The sequence below is a fragment of the Phoca vitulina genome, unplaced genomic scaffold (assembly GCF_004348235.1).
Source record: "Phoca vitulina isolate PV1807 unplaced genomic scaffold, GSC_HSeal_1.0 scaffold78, whole genome shotgun sequence".
In the NCBI taxonomy this organism is placed as follows: domain Eukaryota; kingdom Metazoa; phylum Chordata; class Mammalia; order Carnivora; family Phocidae; genus Phoca; species Phoca vitulina.
In genome coordinates, this window is record NW_022589781.1 from 1905776 (window position 1) to 1932910 (window position 27135).

Sequence of the window (27135 nt, forward strand, 5' to 3'; positions counted from 1 at the left end):
CCCTCCATCCCCCATTCCTTCCTCTTCCCCCCCCCACCCCTCCCTCCAGGGCCTGGGATGTGCAGCTCACAGGCTGTGTTGACAGCTGGAGCCAGAGCAGGCAGAGGGACAAAACGCAGAACCTCAGACTGCAGGGACTGCCTGCCTGCATACACTCTTTGCAAATCGGCCTGAACTGAGAAAAACTGTGATTTTCAATGTTTACCCTTTCAGTTCCAAAGTTCGCCAGATTTTTGCTCAAATTCCCAGATTGTTGTATATACCGTTTCCTCTTATTAATACGTCAAATGATAGGGGGAGATAACAGTAAAATTCTCTCATTTTGGTCTCAGAAGTCTGAAAAGACTTGTAGGTCAGAGCAACTTCTCAGTATCTATTGGAGTCTGATTCTTAAGAGAAAATTAGGAAAACAAATTACTTATTTTGGTATTTCTGGTAATGATGTGGTAACAAGATGCTTATCACCAAAAGCCCCTTGGACAAAGGAATTTTTTCTTTAACTTCTATTTCTTCCTTAATAAATGTAATTAAAATAAAATGTCTGCCAAGTGCTTTGAGATAATACATAGTCTTTAAAATAGTGGTAAAAATCACAAAGACCCAAAATTCCCCATTTTTAAAAAAGATTATTTATTTATTTATTTGAAAGAGAGACAGCAAGAGCGAGAGAGGGAACACAAGCAGGGGGGAGTGGGAGAGGGAGAAGCAGGCTTCCTGCCGAGCAGGGAGCCCAATGTAGGGCTCCATCCTAGGACCCCGAGATCATGACCTGAGCTGAAGGCAGACACTTAACCATCTGAGCCACCCAGGCGCCCCTCCCCATTTATTTTTTACGGTGTGTCCCAGAAGACTAAAATATATTTTAACATCTCACCTAGAAATGTTATCTGTTAAATTTTCATGAGCTAAGAATATCAGATACAATAACAGGTAATGTTTAGGAACCTCGTAACAGTGTTCCGGGCATATTGAACTGCTCTGCTATTGTTTCCATTTAGTGACCAGCAGGAGCAGGGTACAGAGGGGTACGTTTCCATGGATATGTTCAGAGACTGACAAAAAATTCCAAACCGACAATTACCATGTTATCATGGTAAGATTATGTTAATTTTCTTTCCTTTATTTTTTTATGATCAACTATGTAAAGAGATATCCTTCTGATTCTAGAGTCTGTTGTATGACAAAGGATAGGTTTCTGTGATTAAATATAGATGTAATCATTGAAATAAAAGTTATAGGGGCGCCTGGGTGGCTCAGTCAGCTGAACATCCCATTCTTGTCCTGAGATCGAGCCCCGCATCAGGCTGTCTGATCAGCAGGGAGTCTGCTTGGGATTCTCTCCCTCTTTCTTTCCCTCTGCCTGCCCCCAGCGCCCCCCCCCCAAGTAAATAAATAAATCTTTTAAAAAATAAAAAAGAGGGATGCCTGGGTGACTTAGTCGGTTAAGCATCCGCCTTTGGCTCAGGTCATGATCTCAGGGTCCTGGGATCGAGCTCTGCATTGGGCTCCCTGCTCAGCGGGGAGTCTGCTGCTCCTTCTCCCTCTGCCCCCCCGCTCATGTGCACACACTCTCTCTAATAAATAAATAATAAATAATCTTGAAAAAATAAAAATAAATAAAAGTAATAGTACAACATGACATATTTTTTGAACCCCTGTTCTATAACATCTAATGCTTAATCAGAATTACAGGAATAATAGTGTAAATGGGTCCTAACTTGCTTTTTCTTAATCGTGATAAAATATGTTTAAATTTACCATTTTATCCATCTTTTTAATTGGAGTATAATTAACATAGTGTAATATTAGATTCTGGTGTACACTATAGTGATTCAGCACTTCCATATGACCCCTGGTGCTCGTCATGACAGGTGTACTCTTCAGTCCCCATCTGTTATGTCACCCATCCACCCCCACCCCCTCTGGTGACCATCAGTGTGTTCTCTAGAGGTAAGAGTTTGTTTCTCTCTCTCTTTCTCTCTTTTTCCCCTTTGCTTATTTGCTTTCTTTCTTAAATTCCACATATGAGTGAAATCATATGGTATTTGTCTTTCTCTGACTGATTTCACTTACCATCGTACTCTCTGGCTCCATCCATGTTGTTGCAAATGGCAAGATCTGAGTAGTATTTCATTGTGTATATATACCACATCTTCTTTACCCATTCATCACTTGATGGACAGCTGGGCTGCTGTAAACATCGGGGTGCATGTATCTCTTTGAATTAGTGTTTTTGTATTTTTTTTTTTAAGATTTTATTTATTTGACAGAGAGAGACACAGCGAGAGAGGGAACACAAGCAGGGGGAGTGGGAGAGGGAGAAACAGGCTTCCCACTGAGCAGGGAGAAACAGGCTTCCCACTGAGCAGGGAGCCTGATGTGGGGCTTAATCCCAGGACACTGGGATCAGGACCTGAGCCGAAGGCAGGCGCTTAACGACTGAGCCACCCAGGCGTCCGGTGTTTTTGTATTCTTTAGGTAAATATCCACTATTGCAACTGTTGGCTCATAGGGTAGTTTTATTTGTAATTTTTTGAGAACTTTCCTACTGATGTCCAGAATGGCTGCACCAGCTTGCATTCCCACCAACAGAGCACGAAGATTCCCCTTTCTCCACATCCTCGCCAACACCTGTTGTTTCTTGTGTTGTTGATTTTAGCCGTTCTGACAGGTGTTAGGTGGTATCTCATCGTGGTTTTGATTTGCATTTCCCTGATATGATGAGTGATGTTGAGCATCTTTTCATGTGTCTATTGACCATCTGTATGTCGTCTTTGGAGAAATGTCTGTTCATGTCTTCTGCCCATTTTAATAGGATTATTAGGGGTTTTTTGGTATTGAGTTGTGTGATTTCTTTATATATTTATGTATTTTGACATATCAGATATGTCATTTGCAAATACCTCCCATTCAGTAGGTTATCTTATCGTTTCGTTGATGGTTTCCTTCACTACACAGTTTTATCTTCATGTAGTAATATAATTCCCTTTGGCTTTCCCTTGCCTGAGACAGAAGTAGAAAAATGTTTCTATAGCCAGTGTCAGAGACATTAGTGCCTACATTTTAACCATTGTAAAGTGTACAGTTCTTTGCCATTGTTACTTTCACATTGTTCTTGTTAAACAACACAACTGATGGTTAGGCGACTGCCTTCAGCTCATGTCATGATCCTGGAGTCCCGGGATCGTGTCCCACATCGGGCTCCCTGCTCAGCAGGGAGCCTGCTTCTCCCTCTGACCCTCCTCCCTCTTATGCCCTCTCATTCTCTCTCTCAAATAAATAAAATCTTGAAAAAAAAAAAAACACAGCTAACATTATTTAAAAAAATAAACAACACAACTGAACTGAGTAATTTAAAAATCAAATTGGCATAATCATCAATTCATGAATCAGCAGCATTCCATCCAGCATGTAGAAAGGAGCTCTGAAGAGCTGTAGGAAAAGAAAGGTTTTTTAAGGCAGAAAGGAGGTGGGACAAGGAAGTGTATTAGGAAGGACTACATTGTTTCACACCAAGTCACCTTCCTATGGGGTCTGAAGGGTCTATCGCAGGGTGGGTGGGATTGTCTCACTAGCTTGGACCCGCTGGTTCCAGACCACCGGGCTGAAGGTCCCTCCCCGCATTAGGCGGTACCCCTGCTGGTGGGGACCCGGGCCTGAACGATCCCCTTCCCGTAGTCAGGGGTCCCCTCACTGGTGCGAACCTGAGTTTGAACGTCCACTTCCTACGGTCAGGGGTCCCCCTACTGGAGCAGACCAGGAGTTCCAGACCCAGGGGCTGAAGGTCACCTTCTGGGAGAGGCTGAACCTGCAGTTGGGTTGTGTGTTAGGTCTGGGTTTGCTGACTGGGGCTCGGCACAGCTGATACCGTCCATGGCCTTGTCTCTTAACAGTTCTCCCACGTTTGATCCGACCTTCAGCCTACCTGAGGATGTGATCAAAATTTACGGCACTGGGGCTACTCCCCGCTTGGTCTCTGTAATTCTCAGTGTTTGCTGATGCTCTGGGGTAAGCACAGGTCATGCCTTGAGGCTCACAACTTCTAAGTGCGTCATTCTCTTAGTTCCATTTCTGACTCTGGTTCCTAAGGAGCTTGTGGGCTTGGTGGTCAGCGGCCAGGAACGTGCCTCTGAAGATTTGAGGGAATACAGCATACTAGGGCGCCAACTCTGGTTATTATGAGCAGGATAGTTCCCAGTGTCTGGAGTGCACTTCGGAGCCATGGTCCCCAAGACCCAGACCGACCAAAATCAAGTCAAAGAAAGACCCTGTTGAAGAAATTACCTTCGTAAGCCAAGTGGCTTGTTCGGTGACTTTATGTAGCTGAGTTTCAGCTTCCCCAGAAATGTTAATCCAAGCGCAGCAGGTGATGTTGGCCACAGTATGGACGCCTCCTTTTTTTAGCTAAAATATAATCAAGGGCGATGCTGCTATCAGAACAACTTTGGCCAGAGTCTGAGGGTTTTTGTTGGATAGCTCTGCTTTATGAGCAGATTCGGTAGTATTTTCAAGAGTTAAGGAGAGGATCCTGATCTTAGCTGCATTTACATTTATTCCTACCAATTTCAGGGAAGCTGGGACCTGCCAGAGGGAGCTAATTTTGAATCATGAGGGCCTTCTGGTACAGCCATGGAGTCCAGTAAAATTTAAGGGTCTGTAAACCGCATGGAAGATTTTATTCTGGTTTCGTCTGCCTTGTTTGTCTTTCTTTGTGTAGAGCCTGGACGCAAGGCTCCATGGGTTTGGGGTTGTTAACCAGAGACAGGAAAGTGGACCCCAGGCTCAGAGAGTCAGGCAGAACAGAGAGGGGCTGAGTTTGTTGAAGAGACGCTGAACTGAGGCAGGAGCATCATGGCAAATCCAACAGTCAATTGGAAGTTGGATTACCCCCCCCCACCACCTTAGTAATGGCCTGGAAGATACAGATGATGTTACCTTTTTAGGCCAATGCCAGAGTGGAGGAAAAAGAAGAAAGGGTTTTGTGGTTATTGAAGTGTGAAGGTTTCATCTGGCGACTTAGGAGGAAGCAGTCCACCTCGATGTTGCCTGCTTCTCTTCCCATCACTTTGACTTGAGGTCTCCAGCTGTGGCAGACCGGATGTCAGGTGACCTTGTTCAGCTGTGTGTGGCATATGCAAAGTTGAACCCCTGAACTCTGGCTGCCGTCTGCTTTGGGAGGGCCGCCTGGCATGGGCCCGTCAACGGGGGCTGGAAGTTAGTTTTTGTTCCTAGTGATTCTAATCCGTAAGGGTGGGGAAACCAGAAATGTTACTGTGGAGAGTCGTGGGCAGATGTTTGAGGAAATTGGAATTCAGGACCCAGTCTAGTCACAGGTGTATAACAAAGCCTCAGCGGCAGTTAACGGGATTAGAATGGAACATGGACAAAGTACAAATGAGTCTTTCTCAATTTGAAAGACCTAAGTCTTTCAAATTTTTTGAATTTTAGGGAGATCAGGCTGGGAGAAAAGTAAATGGTTTCATCTTTGTTTACAAAGGCTTTACCAAACTGCTGTAAGTCATCTCTGGTTCCTCAAATCTGGAAAAATAAAATATTAAAGAACCAGCAGCTCTTCCAGCAAGAGTCATAAAAACTGTAATCCTGGGCACCTGGGTGGCTCAGTCTTTAAGCGTCTGCCTTCGGCTCAGGTCATGATCCCAGGGTCCTGGGATCGAGCCCTGCTCGGCGGGAAGCCTGCTTCTCCCTCTCCCTCTCCCACTCCCCCTGCTTGTGTTCCCTCTCTCGCTGTCTCTCTCTGTTGAAAAATAAATAAAATCTTTAAAAAGCAAAAAAAAAAAAACACCTGTAATCCTCAGTTCATTCAGTCCCGTGTTAGTAATTCTTGTTCTGTTTGAACCCAGGTTTTGCCATTAGTTCCAGAAATTCTTGTGCAATTCATTTTTATGATCTTGAAGTTACCAGAAACCTGTATTTGCCCAAGGGCTTTCTGTGAACCTCCTTGAAGATGACCCACTTTGGCAGGAACATTGCAAAAGCATCCGACTAAAAGAATAACTCTGTAAATGACAGAGAACTTCAAAAATGTCCATTGTAAAGATCAGTTAGAGTCCATTATGATGGGATTCACAGGAGATTTGGTTGTTTCTGTGACAGAATTTTCAAATGACAACTGGGAAAACGATGGTAACATTATACTGGCTATACCAGACTCCAGGAATCTTATGTAGTGTCTATGAGAGTTACGTACCCACACAGTACGCGGTAAACAAGGCTGGCTTACCCCGTGGGGCTTTCCCCCTCACCCACGACGACATAGCCAGTAAGCCGTCCTTCAACATCTCTCTTTATAAGGAGAGAAAAAAATCCTTGGTGATGTCATAGGGACCCTTTGGTCAATTTCAAAATTAACTCTAAGTTAAGACTTCTTTTAAGATTTGAAATTGGCAAGTTTGCCAAAAATATCGAAGGTTTAAAACACTTGGTCAAATAGGATCACAGGCCGCTGTGAAACATCTGGTTACCTTCTTAACCGTGGTGACACTTAAAGACCTCTTGGGCAAATACAGAAAATTAAATGCTCATATAATTTCCTTTTTTTTTTTTTTTTTGAGGGAGGAGGGGCAGAGTGGGGGAGAGACAGAATCCCAATGGACTCCACGCTCAGCATGGAGCCTGACACGGGACTCGATCTCATAGCTCTGAGATCATGACCTGAGACAAAATCAAGAGTCAGACGCTCAACTGACTGAGCCACCCAGGCGCCCCTATAATTTCTTATTTAAGAGCAGACCAATAATCCACGGAAACTCATCCTTTCAGCAGATGAAAGAAAATTAAGGTTTAGTTCTACCTAACTACAACATTGGTACTAAAGCTTTTTTAACCCTTAAATGTATTCCATCTTACTCACCTTGACCACACATAAAATTCTTTTTCAACTGTTAACCTTAATTTATAATGAAAATTAAGAAGTAAGCAATTGTGGACTGTTTGTTGCCTTGCCAAATTTACAAATACTGTTCACCATTTCTAGAAATGTATGTTTTCTCACAGTAACTTTTGGGTGACACAGAACATGTTTTTTAACAGACCCAAATATCTTTTGTTCCTCTGCAAAGGAAGCTAATTGTAGATGAACCTGGTGTTAAAAATGTTTCAGTATTTCATTTGAGGATGACCTAGACAGTGAATTTCATTTAAGTCATCATTTAACTTAATAAAACTTTAAAGTTTGAGGAACCAAAAGATCTTTGGAAAGTATTTGCTGAAAATTTCACCTAGAGATTCTTCCCATATACATCTATTTAAATCGTTAGTTTTTAATAGTTATGCTTTGATTACTTATGAAAATTTCACTGATGTTGGACACAAAGTCATTCCAGGTTAGTTTTTGGGGCAACCGATTCTGTAACAGGTAACAGGAACTAACTTGATTAGTAAGCCCGAGTGGAACAGAAGTTGCATTATAGTCAGTGTTAATAACTCCAGAGACATGTCTATTTTAATTAAACCAACAAACTGAAAGTAGCTTTTCGTTTCCAGAGATTATCCTAGATCATGTGAACTTGAGGAGGGAAAAGCTCCAAAGATTTGGGTTAGTTTTTGTATTTTTAAGAGTTTTAGGGATCCTTCCACAAAGCCTGCAGAAGGCTTTTCTTTCCGTCTGGTGACATAGTTTTAGCTTAGAGGAGAGGGCCGAAAAAACGTTCCTATTAGGTTCTGAGTATCAGCTTCCTGTTTGGCCAAGTACTAAAGCAATCCTTTAAATATTTTGTCAGTTTTAACTGGGACAAATATTTCTGGCAATATTGATCCACCCCTTGGACTTAAGAGGCGTCACCAAAGAGGACACCAAAGTTTTGTCTCTTTCTTTTTCTGCTGATGCTACAGACAGGTCTGGGAGGACTGACTCTTGTGGGACTGCTCACCCTCTGGCGGCTTTTGTGTTTCCCAGGATCCCGTCTGCAGGCTCCGTGCAGGTTAAGGCAGAGGTGTGGCTCTGCTATCCCCCAGACTTTGACAAGGTTTTCCATTAATTTTAATTCCGGTTTCCTGGCTGTTTCTGGAGTGAGGTCACAGCCCATCGAGCCATCCCTGGGAGCCTCGCCAACTCTGGCATGGCTGGGCGGGAGCCCCGTCTCAGGGGAGTAGGGGTATGTGCAGGCGCTACTTCGCCAGATCTTGGTTCTTGTTCCGGAGTCCTTCAGAGTCAGATCGGTGGCCTCTCATCCTGTTTCCTGCCTTCTTATCAACCCATTAATCATAGGAGAGAACTCAAGTGCAAAAGCCTTCCAGGATCCTCCCTGGGTTTAGGAAATTTTTTAGCAGTGACCTTGAATTTGGCTTTTGGCCAAGGAATGAAAGCTGCCCCAGGTGGGGGGGGTGGGGGGGTGGCCGTGGCCAATTCCTTGGGTGGCATTGTTTGAAAAGGAGCCTATTTGAGCGTGTCCTCAGGGTGGAAAGGGGCTGAGGCTGAGGAGTACTGGAAGGAGGAGCCCCGAGCGGAGCAGTGACATCGTACAGCCTTCTGTATTAGCTGCCTCTCGTTTTCAGTTTTCCATTAACATTTGCCACAGATCTTTCAAAGTAGCTATTTTGGAATTTTGAAGCATTTTGAAGGCTTCTGCACGACAATTAAAATAGGAGTCCCATTCTCTTTGGTTTGGAACCCTTGTTTTTAAGGGCACTTTTTTTTTTTTTTTAAGATTTTATTTCTTTGTCAGAGAGAGTGAGAGCACAGAAGCAGGGGGGAGTGGGAGAGGGAGAAGCAGACTCCCCGCTGAGCAGGGAGCCCAACGCGGAGCTCGATCCCAGGACCCCGGCATCACGACCTGAGCCAAATGCAGACGCTTAACCAACTGAGCCACCCAGGCACCCAAGAATGATTAGATTTTAATGATCCAAAGATTCTCAGCCCTTATTTCTGCTAGTTGGAAAGTAATGTTGGTACTGAAACTTTTGGAGGTGTCCCATGTAGACCTCATCCCACACTCTCAAAAAAGGCAGCGTATTACTTTCTTTCACATGACGGTATATAAGGGGTTACTTATTTTTCAAAAAAAGTGAATTTCCTAAGAATTAGAAAATTTCTGAAATCTAATTTCTAAGAATTTATTTTTCTGAAATATTAGTTTTAGATAATTATTCATTTACTGCATTCCTTTGTATAGTGAGCTATCACAAAAGATTTCACTTCAAGGGTGTCCTGTATCTAGAAAGCTGACAGCTCCCTGCGGCGTGCAGACGTGAGGAAGATTTCTCCTCTCGGCCCTCATAAAAGGAACGCTGAATTTGACGGACAGTGTTTTCAGCAGTGTTCCCGTCATAAACACAGAAGCATTTCTGGACTGAGCTTGACGCTTCTCTTTATGTAAGCTGAAGACCTTGCTCAAAGCCAGTTCGTTGAAAACAACTTTGTGGAAGGTCAGAGAAGTGCACTCTGCGGGTATGCAGGCCATTATGAGAGTCCAGCTTGACCCAAGCGTCGAATTCAGATGTTGAGAAGTCCTGGAGAGTTATCCTTTCGCAGTCCTCCATGAGTTTATTCCTTAGATCGAGCCTTCAATTCAAACGGGCAGCGCGTGGAGTGTGTGCAGGGCGCGTCCGTACGTGGTGACTGAAGTAACGCTGGCGGTTCTGCACAAACGCTGAAGAATCTAATAAGGGCTCGTGCCTGAAGAGGCAGCTTCTGCCCTACCCGCCTACCTCCTACCCCCCTACTTGCTTCTACTGATGCTGCAGGGAGTGGACTGGCCCGTGTGCACCAGGCCTTCCTGCCTCCGGGGAGCCTGGGAAGCCCCAGTGTGCTGTTCCACGCCCCCCTGCACTGCTTCCCCTCCCCATTTAAATTAAATTAATAATTTAGTTATAATTTAAAATTCCACATGTGAGTGAAATCATATGATAATTGTCTTTCTCTGACTGACTGACTTTGCTCAGCATTATACCCTCCAGCTCCATCCGTGTCGTTGCAAATGGCAAGATTTCATTCTTTTTATGGCTGAGTAATATTCCACTGTGTATATACCACATCTTCTTTACCCATTCTTCGGTCTGTAGACACTTAGGCTGCTCCCATATCTTGGCTATTGTAGATAATGCTGCTGTAAACATCGGGGTGTGTGTAACCCTTTGAATTAGTATTTTATATTTTTAATTTTTTGAGGAACCTCCATGCTGTTTTCCGGAATGGTTGCACCAGTTTGCATTCCCACCAACAGTTCCCCTTTCTCCACATCCACGCCAACACCTGTTGTTTCTTGTGTTACTGATTTTAGCCGTTCTGACAGGTGTGAGGTGGTAGCTCATCGTGGTTTTGATTTGTATTGCCCTGATGATGAGCGATGTTGAGCATCTTTTCATGTGTCTGTTGGCCATCTGGATGTCTTCTTTGGAGAAGTGTCTGTTCATGTCTTCTGCCCCTTTTTAAATTTGCTATTTGTTTTTTGGGTGTTGAATTGTATCAGTTCTTTGTATATTTTGGATACTAACCCTTTATCAGATATGTCATTTGCAAATATCTTTTCCCATTTAGTAGTTTGCCTTTTAGTTTTGTTGGTTGTTTCCTTTTTCCACGGAAGCTTTTTATTTTGATGAAGTTCCAGTAGTTTATTTTTGCTTTTGTTTCCCTTGCCTCAGGAGACATATCTAGAAAGAAGTTACTATGGCTGATGTCAGAGACATCACTGCCTGTGTTCTCTTCTAGGAGTTTTATGGTTTCAGGTCTCACATTTAGGTCTTTCATCCATTTTGAGTCTGTTTTTGTGTATGGTGTAAGAAAGCGGTCCAGTTTTCCCAACACCATTTACTGAAGAGACTATCTTTTCCCCATTGGATGTTCTTTTCTGCTTTGTCGAAGATTAGTTGACCATAGAGTTGTGGGTTCATTTCAGGGTTTTCTGTTCTGTTCCATTGATCTATGTGTCTGTTTCTATGCGACCACCATGCTGTCTTGATGACTAAAGCTCTGTGATATAACATGAAGTCTGGAATCGTGATGCCTCCAGCTCTGCTTTTCCAAGATTGCTTTCACTCTTCGGGGTCTTTGTGGTTCCAAACAAATTTTAAGATTGTTTGTCTAGCTCTGTGAAAAGTGCTGTTGGCATTTTGATAAGGATTGCATTAAATCTGTAGATTGCTTTGGGTAGTATAGACATTTTAACAATATTTGTTCTCCCAATCCATGAGCATGGAATGTCTCCATTTTTTTTGTGTCATCTTCAGTTTCTTGTATCAGTGTCTTATAGTTTTCAGAGCACAGGTCTTTCAGCTCTTTGAGTAGGTTTATGCCTAGGTGTTTTATTGTTTTTGGTGCAATTATAAATGGGATTGTTTTCTTAATTTTTCTTTCTGCTGCTTCATTATTAGTATAGAAACAACAGATTTCTGTACCTCGATTTTGTATCCTGTGATGTTACTGAATTTATTTATCAGTTCCAGCAGTTTTTTGGTGGAGTCTTTTGGGGGTTTCTACATAAAATATCATGTGATCTGCAAATAGAGATGTTTGCTGCTGCTTGCCAATTCGGATTCCTTTTTTCTTTCTGTTGTCTGATTGCTGTGGCTGGACTTCTAGTACTGTGTCGAATAAAAGTAGTGAGAGTGGATATCCCTGTCTTGTTCCTGACCACAGAGGAAAAGCTCTCTGTTTTTCCCCATTTAGGATGATATTAGCTGTGGGTTTTTCATAGGTGGCATTTATTATATTGAGGTATGTTCCCTCTAAACTTACTTTGTTGAGGGTTTTTACCATGAATGGATGTTGGACTTTGTCAAATGCTTTTTCTGCCTCTATTGAAAGGATCATATGGTTTTCAGCCTTTCTCTTGTTGATGTGACGTATCACATTGATTGATCTGCAAATACTGAACCACCCTCGAATCCTAGGAATAAATCCCACTTGATTGTGGTGAATGTTTTTTTTAATGTACTGTTGGATTCAGTTTGCTCATATTTTGTTGAGAATTTTTGCGTCCATGTTCATCAGGGATTTTGGCCTGTAGTTCTCTTTTTTTGTGGTGTCTTTATTGGATCAGGATCATGCTGGCCTCACAGAATGAATTTGGAAACTTTCTTTCCTCCTGTATTTTTTTCAGTTGCAGATTTGAACTTTAGAACTCAGAATTCCTAATTCCTGGTCCAATGTTACTTCTTTTTAGTCCTTTTTTGTGAAGTACCGTACACATACAGAGAAGTGGAGACATCATTAAATACAACTGCATGAGTTTCTATAAGCAGGACCTCCAGATGAAGGAAGAGAACATTTCCGGTTATATTCATGGAGTGGTGGTTACCAGGGCTGAGCCGAGGGGGCGGGAGGGCCAGTGACTGTGCGTCCAGCGTTTCATTTGGGGAAGATGAAACAAGCTCTATAGACGGATGGTTGCACAACACTGTGAATGTACACAATGCTACTAAACTGCACACTTAGAAATGGTTAAACGGATAAATTTTGTTAAGCAAATGTTACCACAATAAGAGAAGAGAGATCATCACCAGAGCCTCAGAAGCTGTGCTCCTTCCTTCCAGCCCTTCCCCCCAGCCCAGCCGCGCCCCAGGGTTAACTGACTAAATTGAAACCTTATACATTATCAGGGACCATGCAGTCTGGCCACTAGTTTTCCACACTCGGGAGGGATAAAAGAGAAAAGCACCAAGCTTGTTTGCCCAAGGTCCCACAGAGTTTACCCATGACGACTTCCCAGGTGACTCTTGAGTTGAGTGGGACCGTAACTGTTTCTTGAATACGTGTTGGATGAACAAATGCGTTTTATCAAGTCATAGCAGTTGCAGAGTTCATGAAGTTGTTAAATATGCACAGCCGGGAGGAAGAGAGAGGACGCTGCATGTCTGCATGTGGTGCCCGGTCATCTGGTCCAGCCCTCCGCATGCTTGGCGCCCGCCCTGCTGATGTGTAATACCTGACCTTGAGGTTTAATAGCCCGTTGACTCGCCTACTTTCTGTGTTTCTTCACTTGTTTCCTAAAGTGATATTTGTTACAAAGGAAGGACTGTACGCAATGTATATGTACGTTATGAATCAGAATAATAAAGCAGAAACTCACAGACCTGCCATCTATCTATGTCATGATTTTAAGTCACTAAAATGTCATTACATCTGTAATGTAAGTGTATGCCTGTGTGTTGCTGAAATTCTGAGCGTGTCCTCATGTCTGTCCTTCTGGCATCTGTTGGTATATGAGCCAACGGGGAAGTGGCACCAAGATCTGGATCGAGTTGTAGACAAGGGCTGAGGACACACTGAGCCCAGAGGGCGGGTGGCATTCTCTCCTGGTCAAGTTCACGGTTCTTCCCACCTTGCCCGCCAGCCTCGCATCGAAACTAAGCACTGCCGACGTACTTGCCGTGTTTAATCGGCCAGAGGAAAAGTGTTTGTTCCCCTTTAGAAAGGTTGAGGTGGTGGTTTCTGTTCTTGGTGCAGCCGCACACAGACCCTCCAGACTCCACAAGATCAATCATTTGCCTGTAGCTTTCTGAATTTTGGAGTCTGCTTCTTAACCTTGTTTCTCAAAATTGAAATTTAAAGAAATCTCACTACACTGGTCTAGGAGTCAATAATACTCATTTAGTCAAGCGGTCATTACTTTTCATGAAGAACCTGTTAGGTGGAAAAGTACCGATCTTTAAAGTCTCAGTGAAAACTGATTTTTCTCTCTTAGAATGGCACGAGACCCCCCCTGGGTGCAGACGTAAATTTGGAAGCCCTTGCCGCTGACCTGCGCTGTGATTGCTATTCGTGAGTACCTCGGTCTCAAGTTCGTGACCTCTCATGGGCAGAACAGGGGACAGTGGTCCCGTGGGGAGGGTTAAGCTCGGTATCCGGCTCTGTCCTGGCTCTTCCTTCTGAGAGAAGGGACTACCTGTTTCGAGGCTCCGAGGAGCTTTGGCGCTGGGCGCATCTGCTCCCACATTGACTCTTGGCACCCAGCTTCCCTGACCATTGTGGCTGCCTTCGCCAGTTGTCCATCCCTTCTTCCAGAAGACATGAGCAGACATTTCAGTGTTGGTGCTTCAGCCCTGAAGAGGGTCATCTGTGAGTGCTTCGTTTTCCGAGGCTCAGAATGCATTTTTCACAGCACACCCGCTAACCCGCACAGCCCATAGTGACAGCAGGAAATCCGGCATTTCTGCCTTCAGAACCACACCATGTTCGTGAGCTCGTGGTTTTTGTTATTTTCTTTACGTTAAGTAAAGTTGTTAACTGTCCCAGTGTGGGTATGTAGAGAAGAAAAGAAACTCACATTTCCCTTACGGGGAGACGTCTGCCCCTCTGGCTTTGAAAGCCTTATTGGTTGGTTATCCTCAATATACTTGGTGCTCATGATATTCCTCATGATAAGCCAGATAATGTGTTTGCCAAAGCCAAGCAAGTAAGACAATGTTTTCTTTTTTTAAATATATTCATTTATTTCAGCGAGAGAGAGAAAGATAGCGTGCGGGTGGCGGGGAGGGGCAGAGGGAGAGAGAATCTCAAGCAGACTCCACACTTAGTGCCAAGCCTGACGCGGGGCTGGATCCCACGACCCTGAGATCATGACCTGAGTTGAAACCAAGAGTCGGACACTCAACCGACTGAGCCCCCCCAGACAGATGTCCCTGAGACAATTTTTTCCTGTTCGAGGCCTTTGGGATGTGGTTACTCCGCAGCGTAAACCTACATCCCAACAACAGACCTGCAGAGAGCAGTGTTGGCACCTCGTTACTTCCAGGTCTGGTTGAAGAAGCTCATTTCTTATCAAGATGATTGCACTGGAAACCACATGGATCATTCTCAGGGAGTGTGGTCAGGATGCGTCGTTTTATCTCTTTTCTTCGTATATGGGCATCTGAGGCCCTGAGCCTCTTCTCTGTCTAGCTGTCTTGGCTCAGATGTGAAGGCAGGGTTTGTCTCTATGACAGGACGCACTCGGAGCCCCTCCCTCCCTCTAAGGAGAGTGCTTCCCCCCCCCCATTGGGATCAGACTCGTACCACTAAATGAACTTACTATTGGGGGGGGCGGGGAAGGCTTAATTAAGTGAGTAGTTTACAGCTTTGAGAGCCAAAACCCACAGAGGCAGTTTAATGGCAGAACGTACCCCAGGGCCACATGTTCTGATTCTCCGGCGTAGGGTGCAGGTTTACAAAGCGGTCAGGGTTAATGTTGAATGGCGTACAATTAGGGTTTTAATGCTGCGGTCACCAGGGTTTGAGAGACACGGAATTCCACCGTCGTCAGCTGCTTGTTTATGTTAGTTCAAGGTCTCTGCACCCGTGGGAGATGTTTAAATATTAAGGAAAGGGATGAATACGCAGCATGTATGTGATTATTGCACAACCTTATAAACTTGACACCTAGCCACAGAAACATTGTATTCAGCTAATAATTTAAGTTCTGTGGCGATTTAATGTTACATATTATGTGGATGGTCAGTGTTATACATTAAATAAGTTTTAATGTCTAAAAATGAGGTTTTTATCCCCAGATCCAAACTCTCTCCCAAAGAGCTGCAAGAATTCTGTTGAAGATGTAAGGTAGTGAAAGGCCAGTAATACTTGTTCACTGAACTCCGGCACCGTGCTGAGTCAGGATAGTATTGCACAAAGTAATTAGATGGAGGCTTATTAGCTGCTTTAATTCATTTATGACGGGTCCACCCAGCTCGGGCTTGAGTCAGGGCATTAAAGACTTGCTCGTCTTTGTGTTTCCCCCTTTTGAATTAGGTGCCATTAGTGACTGTTCTGTAAGCTTACTCTCGGCGGTAGGCAGCACATTGGTGGCATGGGCCTCGTGGATGGAGATTTTATGATAAATGTGGAAGTTTCTATTGCCTGGGCAATTCAGGTAGACTTTTTATGTTAACTTTAGTATCTATAGCTGTTAGCACAGGAATGTTTATGATTCCTTGAATTGTTTCCATCATAATTACCCTTCTTCTAAAAGCTAGAAATATTTTGGGGCGCCTGGGTGGCTCAGTCGTTGGGCGTCTGCCTTCGGCTCAGGTCATGATCCCAGGGTTCTGGGATCGAGCCCCACATTGGGCTCCCTGCTCTGTGAGGAGTCTGCTTCTCCCTCTCCCACTCCCCTGCTTGTGTTCTCTCTCTCGCTGTGTCTGTCAAATAAATAAAATCTTAAAAAACAAACAAATAAATAAAATAAATATAAGCTAGAAATATTTTAAGTAAAAGCAAAAAGCTCTTTCCTGCTGACCCTAGCTATGTGGGTTGTGACTGGAAACCGCGGTCAGACTCTGTTCTTCGCGCTGTTGTAGAATAACTGAGAGCAGGTCTTCTCCTGCAGGGGTGCAGATCTCTCTGCTTTGGTTCGGGAGGCGTCCATCTGCGCCCTGAGAGAGGAAATGACAAGACCGAAGGACGGAGGTGAGACAGGTAGGGTGCTTTCTGCAGTGTCTCCGTTCCCCGTCATCATCACTCCAGAACCTCACTGCTGACGTGGCTCTGACGAGACCGTTCCCATAGGCTTTGCCTCGTGTGGTTTCTGTGGCAGCCATCTGGTAGCCTCTCAACCTCAGCCTCCCCCCGGAGTCCACACAGCACATTTCCAAAACACATCTGTTTTCATTCCCACTGTCTTTGGCTCCCAAGAATCTCAGAGCAAACTTGTTTACAGTTCTGGCGGCGTCTCTGCTGCTGACATTTGTCCACACACGTGCTTTCCTGATGAAGTCCCTGTGTGTTTGTTAGATTCAGTATCCGAACTGCCTTTATTATAAGCTATTTCAGATTCCTCTTGGAGGATGTAAGTGATGAATCACTAAATTCTACTCCTGAAACCAACAGTATACTATATATTAACTAATTAGAATTTAAAAATTTGGAGAGAAAAATAAAAGAGCACTGGACATAGAATCAGGAAAAAAAAATAATAATAAAAAAGAAATTGCCGGGGCGCCTGGGTGGCTCAGTCGTTAAGCATCTGCCTTCGGCTCAGGTCATGATCCCAGGGTGCTGGGATCGAGCCCCGCATCGGGCTCCCTGCTCAGCGGGAAGCCTGCCTCTTCCTCCCCCACTCCCCCTGCTTGTGTTCCTGCTCTCGCTGTCTCTCTCTCTCTGTCAAATAAAAAAAAAGAAATTGCCATGGCATTCAGATTATATGGAAAAAAAGGGTTTACCCATGGAGAGTTTTCTTACTCTGCATTAAAGTTAATTAAAATAATAAAAATAAATAAAAATTTTAAAAGTTTTTTTAAAATAAAAAAATCCTCTTGGAAGTAGGTGATATAATTCACAAACTTAGCATATCTTGTAAGAAACATCGTGTAAGTGTGCTGTCCGGGAGCAGAGTCTCACAGTGTTTTGGGATTTGTCACTGAAAATCTGTGGGCCTCTCTACACGGATTGGCTGTTTGGATGTTAGTTTATAATCATGGAGCAAATTCTGACATCTGTGCTCTGCTGCAGTTTACATTTCTAGTTACCTGTACTCTAGGGACTTAGCGTTGATATCTTCCTCACCGAAATACGTATGCTCTTCACCTTCCACTCAACGTGTTCAACTATATTTTATTTTATTTTTAGGTAAATATGGTATCCTAATATCTGTGTAGATAGTTCAGTTTTAATTGTCGTTGTGTAAGCTGTCATAGTAACATTTTAAACCAAGTCTTGTTCAAAATGTAGTTATTTGATTTACTTATATAATGGCACAACCTTATAAAGGAGAGCCCCTTCTGATCCAGTGTTGTGATATTATCTCTGTATCTAACATATATTATGATATAACTCCGTAACATCTGTTACTGCCTATGCACTCTTAAATAACTATGGAATATTACTTTCCACTCCCAGTTAAATTATTTGGATTATCTTAAAAAGGAACAGTTCTGGCTCTTCTTCACTAAACATTGCCATTAAGTTAAGGCGTAAACAGTGCAAAGAGGGGCTTTCAAAGGGTGTCTGTTTAGGAGTGATAGTCTCTTTGGGGTGTCCTGCATTAAAACCTGATAAGCAGAGGGTTGGAAAATGGGGAGACGTTGGTCAGAGGCTAAGACTTCCTGCTATAAGATAAACACATTCTGGGGATCAGATGTGTTGCATGATGACTATAATTAACAATATGGATGATATACTGGAAAGATGGTAAGAGAGTAGATCTTAGAAGTTATTACCCCCCCCACACACACACACAAGTAATCACGTGAGGGATGGATGTGCCAACTAACGTTTGTAGTGATCACTTTACGACACGTCTGAGATCATCACAATAGTCATACACCTTAAACTTACATATGTTATATGTCAGTGATATCTCAATAAAGGGGGGGGCGGCTAATGAAAACAGGGACTTTTTTTTTTTAAACGGTAATAGTCTCTCTCTAATTAAAGAAGAACAAAGTACTTTTTTATATGATTTGTCCCAAAGTAAACTGTTTCAATTGCTGGAGGGAAAAAATTTACACTAAAATGGATGCTGATATAAAAGTTAAGCATTTGTTTAAAATTAAATATGGTCAGGTGTGTGTAAATTAAATGAAAATGAAAAGATGTCCAAAAGCATCTGATGAGTGTACCGGGCTTGACTGTCATTCAGAAGAGACCCAGTGTGATCGCTATCTCCTCCGTGTTCCCTTGACTGCTTGGAAGTGTCTCAGGAGAAACTAGGCCATTAGTCACGGTTAGCGCCCTCCATCCAGATGTGTTTGTGATTTGTTCCACAGGTGAACTCAAGGTCAGTCAGAAGCACTTTGAAGAAGCTTTCAAGAAAGTGAAATCTTCTATATCAAAAAAGGTAAGAAATGCTCTTAATGTGTAGAGAAGAGACTGGAATGGAGACCAGTAGATTGTGAACTCATGGAAACCAGGAAAATACTTGTCTTTGTGGGAGTGTTCTTGAGAGGTGGTAGTTCTGTGTGTTTCTTGAAAGACTGAAGCCAGAGAGAGGATGACCCATGTGGGTCTTTCCACCATCTGGGGATTTTTAGCCCATTTGGTCCGTGTGTCCCTTGACCTGCTCCACCCTTCCCAACAAGTCTTACCTGCCTGGAGCCAGCCTTCCCTGGGACTCTCCCCTGCGTTTCAGGCAGGTACAGATGTCTTCACCGTAAGGTCAGAGAAGGGCTAAACACACGGCTCGCTTTTCTTTATATATAACGCCGGATCTCGTGTGTTTGCTTCTTACGGTGCGGAGGTAATCTGTTTGTGGTAATGAGGACGACCGCTGCAATATGGAGCTGCAGGGATGCATCCAGCCCACAGAAAGAGTTGGCTTGCGCACCGCCGTGATAAAGCTCATTGACTTGGCAGTCTTTTGTTTGGGGTTCCTGGAAGTAAAATGCGCCTTAGCCACAAGAACCTGCTTCCTGCTGGGCTAAAACTTCCTTTAAATTATTAGCCATTTATTACCCCAGGCCTCGTATTTCTCACGATATTTACTGATTGAAAACCCCTGAGTCAAAGTCCAAGGAGTTACATGAGGCAGGCTGCCCTGTTCGGTGTCTCAAGGTTTGCTCTGAACCTTCTAGGTGAGGTGACCACCGTACCACCTTTTTTTTTTTTAAGATTTTATTTTTAATTAATCTCTACTCCCAGCGTGGGGCTCGAACTCACAACCCCGAGATCAAGAGTCGCATGTTGTACTGACTGAGCCAGCTGGGCGCCCTCCCACCTTACACCGGTGACCACAGGAACCAGTTAATTAGTTTGGGCTGGTGGTGGTTCTGATTCGGCTCTCAGAAGAGTCTGCTGTACCCACACTCAGTTCTCCACCATAGCTGGAAAGAGTGGTCTGCCTTCGCCTCTCAGGCATATTTGTATCCCAGAGGAAACCAGTCTGTTCTGCTGAGCATCTTTGAATAAAACCCAGGAACAGTTTGATAGTTAATGTTACTGGTGCTCTTCATTCTGATCAGCCACGCCCTCTGTTTGAAAACCCATTGTTCATCCATGCGTGGATCCGTTCCTGTGCTCTATGTGTGTCTTCAGGCCACGGTATCTTTTTTGCCACTGTCTTGATGACTATAGATCTGTAAGTCTTGGGATCAGGTAGTATAAGTTCTCCAGATTTGTCCTCTTTATCCCCCGTCAATTTTTAAAAATATTTTAGCTCCTTTTCATTTCCATATAAAACATTGTTTTAGTTGAATTGTTCCTCTCCTGCAGCTGGAGTCCGGGCTTGTCAAGACTTAGGACACGGGGACGAAGTGCCTCCTCAAGGGGACACGGGGACGTGGGGATGCGGCCCCTCCTCTAGCCTCACTGTTTAGTAGAAGTGTATGCACACGGTAGTGCACACGCACAGTTCTGTGATCTCCAACAAGCGTAGCCGGCACTGCCATCAGTGTCTAGAACATTCCATCCCTCCCACAGTTCCTTGTGGCCCCTCGGTGGCCGCCGCTGACAGCACTGCCCGTGACTGCAGGTCTGACCCGTGTGTGGGCTGCATCCCCATGGAAGCCTGCGGTGTGCACTCCCTAGTCTGGCTGCTCAGCTCGGTGGAGGGCTTCTGGGGTCCGTCCCTGTTGTGTGGGGTCCGTTTCTAGCTGAGCAGCTTTCCAGGATGAGAATATAGCACATGGTTCCTTCTCCTTTCCTCTCTTGGGGGACACTCGGCGCTGCCGGGGTGTGTGTGGTTTCCTGAGTAAACGTGTGTGTGAAAGGGGACCGCGGGTCAGTGAGCAAGCACAGTGTTGCCCTTCTCCTGGGCACACAGCTGGGGTGCGCAGCCAGGGCTCCAGACCCTTCCGTGGGGAGCGGCCGAGTCCCCCAGTGTCAGGGTCCTGTCATGGCGGTGTCCGGCGGCACAGGAACTGGTGCCCCGTGTGCTCTCCGTGAGCATCTCCGAACGGTCGGACGGCCAGCACGGTTTCACATGCTCGTGGGCCATTTGGAGTTCTGCTGTCCTGTCCTCATGCTTCACTCCTAAACATGAGGCATTTCTCTCCTTACTATAAACTTGCACAGATTCTTAGCTTATTCAGATGTGCACGCGCAGAGGATACTCTGTCCAAATCTGCTCACCTTTCTGTCGTCTAACGCACCTTCTGGAGAGTAGGAGCCTTGAATCCAGAAGGAGGCCAACTCGGCTCCTGCGTGTATGGCTTGTGCGTCCTGCCATGGAAGCCTATGATCCGTCTCAGATTAATGTTTTAGTTTGATGAGAGGGGAGGTGGGGGTCTTGTTCCGTGTTTCCACATGGCTCCTCCTTGCTCCGACTCTGTCGCGAAGACTTTCCTACGGAGTCACCACGCCCTCTGTTTGAAAACCCATTGTTCATCCATGCGTGGATCCATTCCTATGCTCTATGTGTGTCTTCAGGCCATGGTATCTTTTTTGCCACTGTCTTGATGACTATAGATCTGTAAGTCTTGGGATCAGGTAGTATAAGTTCTCCAGATTTGTCCTCTTTATCCCCCCGTCAATTTTTAAAAATATTTTAGCTCCTTTTCATTTCCATATAAAGTTTATAATCAGCTTATCGATTCCTACACGAGAAGCCTGCTAGGATTTGGAATGGGACTAGATCAGTTGTGAGAGCAGAGCTTAAGAATAGAGAGTTTTTCACTTCATGAACTTAGTGCTTCTGTCCACTTACTTATATTCATCTAATTTCTCTTATATAAATTTATTCACTTTTTAATTCATTTCACTTCTTAGATCCACCTGACTTAGTGAGTTTTCATTATAAATATGTTACCATCTTTCATCAGATTTATTCCCAAGTAATTTATACTTTTTTATGTTATTTGTGGATTTTTTTACATCTTGTTTTCTAACTGTTGCTGATATATAGAAGTTCCGTTGGTTTTTATCTCTTGACTTTGGATAGTTCATTTATCACTCTCTTACTTTCTTTACCTCCAAGAACAATTTTCTAGAAACTTTGCTGTAATTTTGAAAAGTTCCCACGTTTGCTGCTTGAGTGACTTTATTACAGAGGCTACAAACTTGTTGTGAAAAGTTCCGAAAATCACTTGACCTGATTTCTGAATTTGGCCATGTTTTCATCCAAGCAGCTACGACAATTAAGGATTAAGTCTTTGCTTTATCTCCTTTGCACACTTTTGCAGGTGAATTTGACACCAGTGTGTATTAAGTTTATTGGGGGTCTCGGATCCTGCTTCCTTCTCTTTTCCTGGTGCTTCCCAGTTGAGAGCTGTGGTAAAGAACCTCTTCACAGGCAGGGTCGAAAGGTATGGTGCTTTTCTGGATGTGAATCTGAGCAGCTCATTGATAAGCCACCTCATTCTGCTTTTAAAATGAGGGCTCTTTTAGTTGTAAATGACAGAACCCAACTCCAGCTCAGGTGAGCAGGGAAAAACAGAGTTCCTGGGGGCGCCTGGGTGGCTCAGTTGGTTAAGCGTCTGCCTTCGGCTCAGGTCATGATCTCAGGGTCCTGGGATCGAGTCCTGCATCGGGCTCCCTGCTCGGTGGGGAGTCTGTTTCTCCCTCTCCCACTCCCCCTGCTTGTGCCCGTGGGCTCACAAGATCTCTCTCTCTCTCAAATAGAAAAATAAAATAAAATGATGTAACTTGAGTTTAAACAACAACAGAGTTTGTTGGTCCACGTAACAAGGATCTTAAGAGCACAGTTGACTCTAGGCTACAGAACCTCATTCCTTCGTTTCCTGGGGGAAGGTGGGTGCTGGCAGGCCCAGACACCTCCCAGCTAGAGAAGTCCCCGCCAGCTCTGGTGGGAGAGAGTATCACGGGAGCCTGGGGTCGGCCCAGCCCAGGTTAGGATCCCTGCCAGAACCAATGTGGTCAGTTAGGAAACTAGATGTCCTGGCCAGGGCCCACGTGAGGGGCCGTGGAGTTTTATAAAGGCCTAGAATGAAAATCTGTAAATAAGGTGCTGGTGACTCAAGTTAACTGACATGGTAGTGGTGGGGTTGGGGTTTGGAGTCTTCATGCTGAAAGAGAACCACTAGATTTTGTTTGGCATGCAAGGAACACTTAGCACATTTTAGCCTCTCAGACGTACTTACAGAAATGGCGATTGCTCTGAAGTGAGTGAACACGGGATTCATGATGAGGAGACGTCTAAGAAGACAGACGTCCTGTCCCGAAATCTGCAGAGCTGGCCTTCCTAGTTCTCAAATACTCAGCACGCTCTTAGTTTAGAGGCCAAAAGCAGAGAAGTGTCACCTGGCCCAGTAAGCCCTGGGTAACTGGTTGAGGGTGAGGGTGTCGATGGGGAGCGGACACTCCTCTCCATCTGTCTGTCCTCACCGGCTCCCCCTCGGGCAGGGCCAGGCCCTTAGGCTCCACCTGGAGGTCCCTGCCCATCCTAATTGCTAGTGAGTGGCTGCATCCTGTGTGGTCCCAGGAGGACCTGACAGGCTGGCGATCTGCGAGGACAGATGCCCGACACAAAAGCCTGGGCCATCCGCCAGCAGCTTCTCAGAATCCGGAGACGTGTGTCCCAGCCGCGCCACCCTTCCCGGCCTCCCAGCCGCACCTGGCTTCACAGGCCGCGCGGGATAATTGCCCATGTGGTGTTCCCTGTGCATCGGAGACCTGAGGCCAGCTTCACTGCTGTCTGCGTTGAGACCTTGAGATTCTTCTCCCAGATACTTACTGTCTCACGTCTCAGGCTTTTCACTCTGCTTCCTGTGGCTCTCTCCCACCGTCAGGAAGGAAGCCTCACTCAGACAGTCGGATTTCTTTCTCAACTTCCTCTATTAAACCACCCAGAGCAACCCTCCTGCTTCTGTGCTCATCACACCCGCTGCCCACACCCCTTCCATTCTCTTCTCCACACTCAGGAGTAGACGGTTCATTTCCCGGATTGTTTCCACCCCACGGACACTCATAGGAGAACGGCCCCTCCAGTCAGAGCCCCCTGCCCCCAGCTGTGTTTTAACGGGTTACCTACCATCCAACTCTTCACGTGCATCGAGTACCTGCTGTATGCGTGGTCAGGCACTGTGCTGGACTCCCAGATAGAAGAACCGCCGGAGACAGGACTCCCACACATAGAACATGCGTTAACCTGGTCACTCGATCCGTCGGTGTTAGGAAGAGGCTTACACGTAGCTTTTGCTTGAACGGGACCAACTACACGGCAAAGGCCGTGTGACTAATCTTAATTAAAAACGTATCTGCACCTGTCATGCCACACATTGTGGAAGGCTGCACAGATGTCCTCGTGAGACTTAGTACCAGCATATTCTTCTTCATATTTTTGATGATCGTAATCTTTAAATACTTGATTTCTGAAAAACTTAGCGAATAAGAAGCTACAACTTCTCTTTTGGAAATAAGCATAGTATGAATTTTGAATAAATATTCAGTAAAGCAGATGACCAAGCTGATTATTAGTTTGATCTTTTAAAAATAAGGCATCACATCAAGGTGAAGCTCCACGTTCCTCGTTTGGCTCCCTAACTGGCCCTCATGAAGCAATTACTTATGAAACTAGTGATGGCTGCTTGTGGGGAGAGACCGGCTGCCGGGGGGGGGGGGGGGCGTGCGGGCTTTATCCTCTTTGAACTTTGCACCATATGAAGGTCTTACCTGTTCAGAAACATTAAATATTGAGGGGCGCGTGGCTGGCTCAGTCGGTGGAGCATGTGACTCTTGATCTCGGGGCTGTGAGTTCAAGCCCCACGTTGGGTGTAGAGATTACTTAAAAATAAATAAAAAATTTTAAAAATTAAAAAAATTAATATTGAAAAAATAGTAATTTGAAAGTTCCAGAAGACCAAAATAGTAATAATAGTTATCTCTGGAAATGATTTTTTTCCTGCTGATCTGTATTTTCTAATTTTTTTGCAATAAATCTTGTTTTATAATTTAAAAAGTTATTTTACTCTAAAAAAGGAATTGCTCTAACCTGGTTAAAAACTAAGCATGCCTAAAATGTCTTTACAGTAGATTATTCAGCAGTGATACTGATGTACAGAGGGACCCTTTTATCCTATTTCAGAGTTAATTCAGCATTTCACTAATTCCTACTTTATGTTCACCTTTGAAACTGTTTGACAGGTACTTGAAAAATCACTGAAACAAGTACATAGTTTGTTTTTTTTTTATTTTCAAATCCATCTTTCAAACCGGAGGTGAACATTAAGTACAGTCCAGGAAATGGGTTTCCCCCGTGAACGGAAAATCCGCCCTGCCCTCTGGTCAGGGTTCTGACTTGTCGCAGAGAGAACATCCGCTCTGCTTCTGTCTGACTCAGGATTGTCCTCAGAGTAAAAGCTAGTGGTCGTAAAGGCCCCTCTGAACACTGGGCAGACCTCACACATGCAGAGGGGCCCACTGTGGCCGCTTCTGGGAGCGAAGCTGCATTTCTGCGAATATCTCCGTGGCCGCCAGACGTCGGGGACCGTGGCTGTTCTCTGGCGCGTGTCCTCAGGCTGGTCGGCAGACACCTCAGTGCTAAGGCCGTTGGTTGCTGTTAGGAATCATTTAAATGGCTCTACTCTGTTTTGATTTTTGCTTATTTTGTGTTGGGGACCAAACAGGGGAACCAAAAGTTCCTGTGGTAAACCAAGCAAACTGTAGCAGCAGGAAAACTGCAGAAACACCAAGCTGGGGGTGGGGGCGGCTAAAAACACGATCTGTTTTCTAAAAGCCTCAATAATTAAAACATTGTGATAGGGGTACATGAACTGACCCTAATTCTAACTTCTGTAAACAGTCCGTCATGCTGGTCCCCATGCCGGTGACAGAAAGATGGGGATTGATGTGGGGCCGCTGGGAGTCGGGCTCACATGCCGCACGCCAGGCCGGGCACTCGCCAGAGCAGGCGGAGCTCCATGTGGAAGGACAGGAAGCTGGCCGTCCCTCATCGCGGGGTGGGCCAGGCTGGTTTCTCCCGAGGCCGTGCGTCCTCTCCCCGCATCCTCACCTGGCCCCCCGGGCCCGTCTGTTCTTCATTCGTCTTCCTGCAGACATGCGGTCCTATGTCCTGGGGGCTTCGTTATAACTTCACTGCCTCCCTGAAGACCTGACCTCCGGTCACTGCGCAGTCCTGGGGGTGGGACGTCAGCGTGCGCGTTTGGGGGATGCAGTTCAGCCCCCATCACACTTATCGGCTCTCTGTCTGTCTTGTCCCCTGTTCTCAGGACCAGGTGATGTATGAAGCTCTGCAGCGGTCCCTCAGCCGGTGACCCCGGCAGCAGCTGGCCTCGGAGCAGGACAGTGCGTCCAGCTAGCCGAGAAGCCCACACGCTCTGAGCTGCCCGCTTGCCACCTGCTGCGGATGGGGTCCCGTGTGCGCATGTTATTCCCAGAGTGACGTGGCCGGTCAGAACCAAAGACTCTTCCCGTCTGGCCAACTGGGTGCGGGGACACCCTCCCTGCTTTTTAAGAACAAGAAAGATGTTTAACTGCTCAACTAAAATAACCAATAACTTTTTTTAAATAAAATGTTTATTTTGAAACCATCTTGACTGTACTTCAGAAGAGTTGCGATCACAGTAAAAAGAACTTTTCCCCTAAGCCATCTGAGCATGCATTGCCAGCCCGAGACCCTATCACCCCCAAATACCGTGATGTACGTCTCCCGCGCCCCAGGGTCCCCCGATAGCCAGCCGTCACACTCAGGAAACCAGCCGCGAGGCATGGTTGTCACGTGGGCCCCCAGCCCCTGCCAGGCCCCTCTCTCCAGCTGCCCCAAGTTGTCCTTCGTGACAGAAGGGCCAGGAGTGAGCTGTCTGTTCCTCTTCTGCTTGAGTTCCCTCGAGGTCAGAGCAGTTCCCGTCTCCTGACTTCTGATGCTCTGGAAGGTTCCGGCCCAGTTACTTTGTAGAACGCCCTCGGCGGTTTGTCAGCGGCGTCCTCGTGGTTCCACCCCGGCCGTGGCGGGAGTTTCACGAAGGGGTGCCATGTTCTCGCTGCATCCTGTCCAGTGGCGCCGTCAGGATTTGTCCCGCTCTGACGCAGTCCCTGTGATCCCGTGGGAGGGTGGTCCTTCCGGGCTGCGCACGCGGCTCCTCCATGGAGGGAGGTGCTGGGAACCACGAGCGAATCCCTTCAGCACAGCTAGCTGCGCGTGTGTTTGCGTGGGCGACTCTCAGGCTGCCCAGGTCTGGCCCGCTGGGGCCTCTCCCGCACCTGCGCGCCTTCGACAGGCCCCTGCTGCGTCCACAAGGGCTGCGTCCGTGTTCACTGTCCTCGCCCCTTCTTGGTGCTGCTCGCGGCACCATGTGACACCGCAGACACGGGCGCTTGCCTCGTTTTCCTTCCACTCCCCGCTCCACCTCACACTA

General features: G+C 45.6%; 1 protein-coding gene across 5 annotated transcripts in view; it reads left to right on the forward strand.

Moving 5' to 3' along the window:
- NVL (nuclear VCP like) overlaps nt 1-26310 on the forward strand; it is a 93664-nt gene extending 67354 nt beyond the window's left edge. For 4 of the 5 annotated variants that reach the window (XM_032393912.1, XM_032393915.1, XM_032393917.1 and 1 more), the window contains 4 exons: nt 13641-13717; nt 16260-16348; nt 18637-18707; nt 25990-26310. In XM_032393912.1, the coding sequence (XP_032249803.1) occupies nt 13641-13717; nt 16260-16348; nt 18637-18707; nt 25990-26034 (282 nt within the window). In that variant the 3' untranslated portion in view covers nt 26035-26310. The remainder of the gene's footprint in view (nt 1-13640; nt 13718-16259; nt 16349-18636; nt 18708-25989) is intronic. The other variant, XM_032393913.1, reaches the window with a different exon arrangement.
- The last annotated feature ends 825 nt before the right edge of the window (nt 26311-27135 follow it).